At 34.5% G+C, this 8217-nt stretch overlaps 1 protein-coding gene across 1 annotated transcript; it reads right to left on the bottom strand.

The window, feature by feature from the left end:
* Positions 1-7458, bottom strand: LOC120267535 (threonine dehydratase 1 biosynthetic, chloroplastic). The gene is made up of 10 exons (XM_039275215.1): positions 7301-7458; positions 5232-5660; positions 4951-5130; positions 4384-4653; positions 3616-3822; positions 2641-2889; positions 2482-2555; positions 2030-2147; positions 743-877; positions 1-505 (listed from the first exon to the last, which is right to left on the bottom strand). The coding sequence occupies exons 2-10, from the start codon at positions 5637-5639 to the stop codon at positions 365-367; spliced, it is 1782 nt and encodes a 593-aa protein (XP_039131149.1). The 5' UTR covers positions 5640-5660; positions 7301-7458; the 3' UTR covers positions 1-364.
* Positions 7459-8217: the final 759 nt, after the last annotated feature.

Genomic DNA, 8217 nt, shown 5'->3' with positions numbered 1-8217 from the left:
TTTCTCCAAATCAAATGTATAAAAACTTTCTGCAAAGTAGCTTGCCAGGTTTAACATTAAGTTAAATAATTTGGAATGTTTAACTTGCATCGTGGCCTGGCAAATTAGAACATTACCATCATGGACAGTTTTAGAGTCACATAATAACGAAAAGGCTAATGACAACAAGAACAACAACAGGAGAAGGTTTCCGATACTCATCGAGGCAATTATCAGATAATATATAGGATTAGAGGTAAAAGAAGTTCAACCGATACTTGGTCTTAAATACCTTCAGTGTTGGCAGGCGTATCAAGATTCCGGCAGTTTGATCTTAGAGCAAAAACACTACCAGCATCAATTGTTATAATTCTTGATTTGGCAGTCACTGCATCAAAAGCCGATACGCCTCATTGTTAATCTCATAGGCATATTCATAGCCAAGGGTCTGAGCTTGATTTTGGAATTCTTTTCTTTCCTCATTCGGGACTTGGATTCCAACTAACACATTTGCACCTGTCTCACCCTGGCAACATGAAGATGGAAGAACAAATGTTAAACAAAGCACAAGGACAAATAGTAAAGGCATAAAACAAGAAGCCCTTTGTAGCATGAATCTTTATACATAATTCAAAACTTTTTTTTCTGTATAAATTAATCTTGTTCATCTGGTGGAAATCTGCACTTTTTGTAGCATCACATATTCCAGCTCATTAAGGATTTTAAAGCACTTGAAACGATCAAGAACTAAGAAGCTCCATACCTGTGCTCGATAATGGAACAAGCTAATATTCCAACGAGGACTGAAAGCATCCAAGAATTTCATAAGAGCACCTGGCCTCTCGGGGAATACGAACCGGCACAAAAGTTCATTGCCCACATTTGTCCTGCCTCCCATCTGGATAAATGATGCAAGAATTAAAGTAACACAATTAACCATCTCATTAAATTTTTCATCTTGCAGCAATATGTGTCGAACCATTGTCATACATTACAGCAAAGCAACCAAATCAAATAAAATAGTTATCACAGAATGATTTATGTAAAAGAATTTGATAGATAATAACTGAATGAAACATGTTACAGTATAGGACATGTTTATCTCAAAATTCGACCCAATCAAATGCAAGAGCATCCACGCAAGAAAAGGAGAGAAACTGATAACAGGTAACACTGCAGTTTGTTAGATGCTTCGATGCTAGATGCAGATCTCACCATCAGTATAGGGGCAAGCATACAAATAAGAAACATAAATACCTCCAATGAGGCCTTGAAATACGTTTAAAAAAAAAAAAAGTTAACCCCAAAGAAAATTATCTGGAATGGTCAGAAAAAATTTTAGGTCATTTAATAATTGGGCATGAGTCACAATTAAAAGAATCATTAATAACTATAAAGTTTATCTAGAATATTTTAGTCCAAATAAATGCATTTTAGAATGTACATTTCAAGGTATGTGTTGAACTTAACGGATACACAGAAGCAGGCTACTAATCATCAGGCAAGAAAGATACCTAGGATTTGGAATGAACACAGTTGAAATGACAAGTAAATAATGAGACTTCTGAATCCAAGAATCCATTATGTGAACCTGAAACTATTCTACTGGGCAATTAAATCATGAAAGGATACAAAATCACTTTGGTGTTCTTCATGACCAAAAAAAAAAAAAATATACATCAATAACACAGAATGACCACATCCATAGCAGAATCATGTGTCCAAAAAAAATTAGAACCAGCTTAAGATAGCAAGAAAACCATAAAATGGACATGTTGGTATTAGTTAGGACTCCAGGTTGGATGGGAATTAAATTTGAAGCCATTACCATTTTCATATTTTGAGAACATAAAGAACAAGTATCTCTGTGTATTTGCCTCAAAAATCTTAATGAATATAGGGTGACCATGGAAATGTTTTCAAGAAATAGCCTTAAGGACTTCTCTATATGTTTGTGATTCTTAACATAGTCCCTCAAGTTAAACCAAGATGGAAGATATGCACATAACAGTGACAGGATGGAAAAACAATAATCAGTCAAGGGCAGTACAAGGTGCCGTAGGTGATCCTTTGCCAAGTCATTGTTGGTCAGGTTCACCGTCTTGAGCTGTGAGCTCTCCATGCGATTTACCATAGCTCCTAGATCACTTTCAGTATGTAATCCAACACTGCACAACAAATGATAAAGAAAAAAGACAATGTTATCTAGACATTGTATTGATACATGCATATGTTAGCAATTAGCCTTTGTAAGTGAGGCTCAACTTAAAGTAGAGGACAGTTGAAAGAAGATGGCATCAAAATGGGTTTTTCCACAAAATCCACATAAACAGTGAACAGGCAAACAAAGACGAACACAAAAATTGAATTGACTAGTTCCTTCAAACCTGAGATTAACTAGATCTAGGAACACTGTGGCAATCCATTTAATGGCCAAAACTAACAAAAATGAGTTGTAAAGGCTATAGTTTTATTTTACCAGAAATTAAAGCAACTGCTTACCTGTAAAGAACCAGTGCTTTTTCTCCACGGGCATCATATCTGTACTTGAACTCTGTGATGTTCATTGGACCAACCTAGAAAGTCACATTTAATTTAAAATCAAAGAGCATAATTGTGTAAAACCAAAAGCAGAAATAATCAAGTTTATTCTCATCCTACCATTTCAACAAAATGCTTAAAACTTCCCCGCTCCTCTGGAAGAAAAGTTGCAAGAACAGCCTCTCGTTTCCGACCAACATCAGCAAGTTCAGTAACTAACCTCAGCCTATCAAAGTTCATATTTGCTCCACTAGTAATTGCAACTACAGTCTCATCCCTCAAGCCATAGTACTTACAGTATGCTTCTGCACCTGCTAGGGAAAGAGCACCAGCTGGTTCCAAGATGCTCCTTTTCTCCTCAAACATATTCTACAAAAATCAAAAAAATAATTCAACAACAAATATTAGAACATCAATCTTTGTATTGATATACCATTAAGATAGCAATAAAAACATGCTTAGCACATTATAAAAGGAGGAAAAAGAACAAGAATAATTAAAATAATTGCACAAATAAGTCTAATAACAATGCTCTCTAGTGTAATTTCCTAACAATATATAAAATAAATGGAACTAATATTCTTAAAAGGGATAAAGCCATTTTTGGACTCTCTATGCTTTGCCTCAATGTTAATTTTCATCATCCAAGCACTTTCAAAATATTCAATATGGTCCTTTTACCCTTTCTTACTTTTCATTTTAGGAATGACTTAGGCTGCCACAATTATTTTATCCATTTTCTATGTCAACATGAAATTTAGGACACAAGTGAATGGAGTAAAATGCTTCCAAGCTTATCAGATTTTATCACATTACAAGCTCATAAGTTGTTTTAAAAACTATAAATATAAATATTCCAGATTGGGGATAGTGGATAAAATAATCATATATTACAGAGCTCATAGCGACAATCCGAATGAGAAAAATGAACAAAAATAGCAAAGTATAGGAACTATATCGAACATTTTGAAATCAGTGAACTACATTGCATGGCTAAGTAATATATAATAGAATTATAATACATATATATAAATATATGTATATGTATATATATATATGTACATGTATATGCTTGGAAGGTAAATGAAATTTCACCTTTATAGAAGCACAAATAGCATCACGACCAACAAGAACCACTCCATCTACCAACTCCCTACATAATCGGAAAGTTTCTTCTCCAACAACTTTGACAGCCACACCATCAGCAAAGCCCCCCACCTGCTCTAGCATGACTCTCTGCCCATGATGTAAAGATAACGCCATTGCATTTGCATCATATGGCTCCACTCCAATTATCTTTATCTGCGCTAGAACGGAGAGAAGTCATGAATTCTAACTTTCAAGCCCTATTCAGACAAAACAAAGTGTAATAAGACATCATATTATGGCATCATTCAGATTAATTCCAACCAATTGTCTGTGAAGCATATGCTGAGAAAAAACTCCATAGTTCCCCGGTCACACTAAATTCAATTTGAAGGGACTTTTAATAGACAAAATAATCAGATGTAAAACACAAAAAGTGAAACAAGACAATCAAAAAACAAGTAAAAAACTTCAGAAGATATCTAATGAGTACAATCTTCTTTCAGCATTTTCATTGGGAACAAATAAACAAGGACATTGATGTTTGCTTGTATTAACAATAGAAAAGCATAAATAAAATTGATAACTTTAGGCATATCCCTAAGCACGATATGATTTCTAGAGACGAGGAAAATTCAGTGATCCTTTCTATTAAGCTTCCCTTATGTGAATGCTGTTGGCAACTACTTACGCCACTTCTTAAGAGGTCACAGTCATTAGGACAAGCACAAGCAAATCGTAACAGAACTTTGAGAACAAACTAGATTGCTAACTAACCTCAGGGCGAACTCGCTTTACATATGCGGCGATTCCTGCAATTAACCCTCCACCTCCAACAGGTACAAAAATTGCATGCACTGGGCTTTTCAACTGCCGAATTATTTCCATTCCAATAGTTCCCTGCCCCATAATTACATCAGGATGGTCAAAAGGAGGTATGAAAGTGCGGCCTTCCTGCTCTGCCCTTTTCTTAGCATATAACTGTGCTTCATCATAAGAATCTCCAACAAGAACCACTGTAGCACCTAGCCTCTCAACAGATTTCCACTGCACACAGATGAACATAATAAAGATCAGTCTACAAGATGGGAAAAACAACATTAAAAGATAGACCAAAAAGACTCATATTAGGTGCCTGCACCTCAGTGAAATCTAGATCATTTATATAATTCTTTCAAATGCTTTAATTCCACCACTAACACCAGGTCCTTTTGTGGTACAACTTGCTATTCAATTCATCACAAATTTTCATTTAGCCATCAGAGGTGTTAAAATCCAATATTTAAAATATAAATAGCAAACAAACTAGAAGCAATGCTATCACAAAAGTAATTTACAAGAAACCTTAATTTCAGGTGTTGTGACTGGCATTGCAATCACAGCATCACAGCCTAGTCTCTGAGCAGACAATGCAACACCTTGAGCATGATTTCCAGCTGACGAGCAGATAACCCCTTTCTCCAACTGCTCTTTTGAAAGCCTTGCCATCATATTATAAGCTCCCCTCAATTTAAACGAGAACACCTTTAAAATCAAAATCAAAACCAAAATCAAAACTTTCATACTACTCAGAATCAAAACCTAATTAAAAAAAGAAGAAATTAAAAAGGGGCAGCATTACTTACAGGTTGCAAGTCCTCTCTTTTGAGCCACAAATTAACCCCTAGCCTCTCAGACAACTTCGAAGCAAGCTGAAGGGGGGATTCAATGGCGACATCATAAACCTTAGACGAAAGAATGCTCGTAAGATACGCCATCGGGTTAAGGGCACCATCCTCGCCGCTTCTCTCGCCGGAACGAAGAGGAGTCTTCTCCGATATACCACCAAGGTAGCCACTTTCATACTGCAAGGACTCCGTGGTCACCTTGAGAAGAGGAAGCGCCGGAGAGCGCGACGCCTCGAGCTGTGGGGTAATGGCCGCCGGGGAGGAGGTGGAGGCGGAGATGCAGAAACGCAAGCGACGTGGAGGGGCTTGGAAGGCGTGAATGGCCGCCATGGAAGCATGGGGGAGGGCGGCGGCGATGGAGTCCATTGGCAGTCGGAAGGAAGAGCACTAGCGTGGAAACAAACTCCAACAGTCAGCGGCGGCGTTATATAATCACACGTGCTAATTATTACAATTTTTATAATTATTATAAATTTTATATACATAGATCAATATTCGATTGGATTATTATCTGACAGTTATTATTTTATTATAAATATAATCATGAATGTGAAATTAACATAAATCGTATGATTGATAAATATAACCCAATATTTTCAGAACCGGACCGGAAAATGAACCGGCCAAGCAACTGGGTTATGGATCAATCGGTTGGACCGGATGATGTAATAATTATATATATATATATATATATATATATTTTTTCTAAAATTCTAAACTCACATATATATATTCCATGTCCAATTTAATCAAATGAAAAAATTATAAATAAAATTTTTTATATGGACTGATATGTAGTGAAATTTTTTTTTATATAAACTGAAATACAGTAAAAAAAACTAAAAAGTTGAAAACCAAAATGAAAAAGGATTTGCATGTGCAGTAGTTGCATGCAAAATGAAAAGGGTTGCATGAGAGAGAGAGATTGTATGAATAAGAGAGAGAGAGAGAGAGAAATTTTTTTTATATGGACTGAAATGCAGTGAAAAAAATAAAAAGTTGAAAACCAAAATGAATAAGGGATTGCTTGCCCGTGAATACCAGAGAGAGAGAGAGAAAAGGGGCTCAGTTCAATGAACTTGGAGTTGGAGAGAGGGAGCAAGCATCAGTTTTTTAGCCTTTTTCAGAGCTTGGAGTTGGAGGTAGGTGATTCACTGAATTGAAGCCCGTGAAAGTTGTGAAACAATTAAAGTTAAAACAAATTTTTAGAACCGGGGTCAACCCGGTTCTGGTCAAACCGGGCGGTTCGCCGGGTTTAACCTGGTTGACTCCCGGTCAACCATTTCTATAGAACCGGACCGGACTACGGGCCGGTTCCCAGTTCTGCCGGTCTGACCGGCCGGTCCGATTCTGAAAACATTGATATAACCTCAAAGAATGAAATTAGCATAAGTTGTTAGATCACTAATCTTATATATATAAATATTTTTAATAACTACAAAAATAAAAATATAACAACATATGTAAAAATACACCATCTAATTTTATGATAACTAAATCTTCCGCGAGATATCACACTGGAATGCAATAATAAAGTTTTTTTGGTATTTAAATCTTCCATGACAAATCACACAGAAATTCAATATACAATGAATAAGTTGGGTGAGGATCCGGACCTTTCATATGTAACATTCTTAAGACTTGATTGATGGGCTATCTCATTATTTATATTTTTAAAATTTTTAAAAATATAAAAATAATAAATTTTTAAAAAGTTCCTGTTATTACTCATTAGTCGTTTCGTACTTTTTTTTCCCCAAAATTTTATTTTTTTTAATTAAATTTGTTTTTCAGCTTTCTATTTTGGGACCACCATCTCTTCAAATTTTCTTTTTATTATTTAAACTCGTAAAAAATTTATTTAAATGTCAATTTTCTACTAATTAATTCGGCATTTTTATCCTTAATTAAACCCCTACAAACTCAACACAATGAAAAAACAACGGTGGCGAAATCCGATGGCGATGAAGAATAATACAAAGAAAAACAAAGGAAACACACAAAAATATAGAAAGAGAAGCTCTCACCGGAGAGTGAAGGAGAGGTGATGGCGGCGAAGTCACCCCAACAAGAGAAAGAGAGGGAGAGGCGCCGGAGACCGCCTCTCCGGCGAGAGGCTGCGGGGGATGACAACAACGAGGGGGAGATGGCGACCAAGAAGGTGAGAGGAGAGAGGGGAGATGAATTTTTTTAGGGTATTTTTAAGTTAGACGGAAATTTTGCAGCAACCCCCTTATAATGTATAAGATTTATTAATACAAAATTAAGATTATGAAAATTACAATTATATCTTCCATCCTTATTTACGATTTTGTATTTTTTTTGAATTTTTATTTGGAATTATATCGTTTATTAATATTGCTGATAAAATACAATAAATATAATTATTTTTATAATAATATGTACCAATGTTATATATATTTATCATCAATAGAACATGAACATCCTAAACAAAAAACTTGGTACCAATAAACTAAGAAGTCATTGGTCTAATGTTATATTATAAAAATATAATATACTAGTCTTTTTTGTAAAAATAAGAATAAATTAATTATATTTTTTTTTAATGATAATTTTTGTGTTTGGGAAAGAATTTTTACAAGGGTAATTATTCTAACCGCCTATATATATATATATATATATATATATATATATATATATATATATATATATATATAGATGTTATTTACATAACTTAATACATTAATTATAAATTTATATTTTAAAATAGATGATTAATAAAATTACATAAAAAATAAAAAAAAGCATAATGATTATAATTAAAAATAATTAATGTTTTTCAATCAGCACTATAGAACTAACAATCAGCACAATAGGATTAACAATTAAAACATGATTTTTGAAAAATGATCCTCAATTTTTCACCTTAGATTGATAGCTTAGATATTGACAGACAATCCTGGATAAGCTTGATTTACTCCGA

Source organism: Dioscorea cayenensis, chromosome 8, assembly GCF_009730915.1.
Source record: "Dioscorea cayenensis subsp. rotundata cultivar TDr96_F1 chromosome 8, TDr96_F1_v2_PseudoChromosome.rev07_lg8_w22 25.fasta, whole genome shotgun sequence".
In the NCBI taxonomy this organism is placed as follows: domain Eukaryota; kingdom Viridiplantae; phylum Streptophyta; class Magnoliopsida; order Dioscoreales; family Dioscoreaceae; genus Dioscorea; species Dioscorea cayenensis.
This window is presented reverse-complemented; position numbering and strand designations above follow the sequence as displayed.

Bases quoted from the DNA above. Each gene is read 5' to 3' on its own strand.
- LOC120267535 (XM_039275215.1), bottom strand. From the start codon at position 5,639: ATGGACTCCATCGCCGCCGCCCTCCCCCATGCTTCCATGGCGGCCATT. The intron at 2,890-3,615 runs GTGAAATTTCAT...TGATTTTTGTAG, and splicing joins CTATTTGTGCTTCTATAAAG to AATATGTTTGAGGAGAAAAG. The intron at 506-742 runs GTATGGAGCTTC...TCATGTTGCCAG, and splicing joins TGTTCCATTATCGAGCACAG to GGTGAGACAGGTGCAAATGT.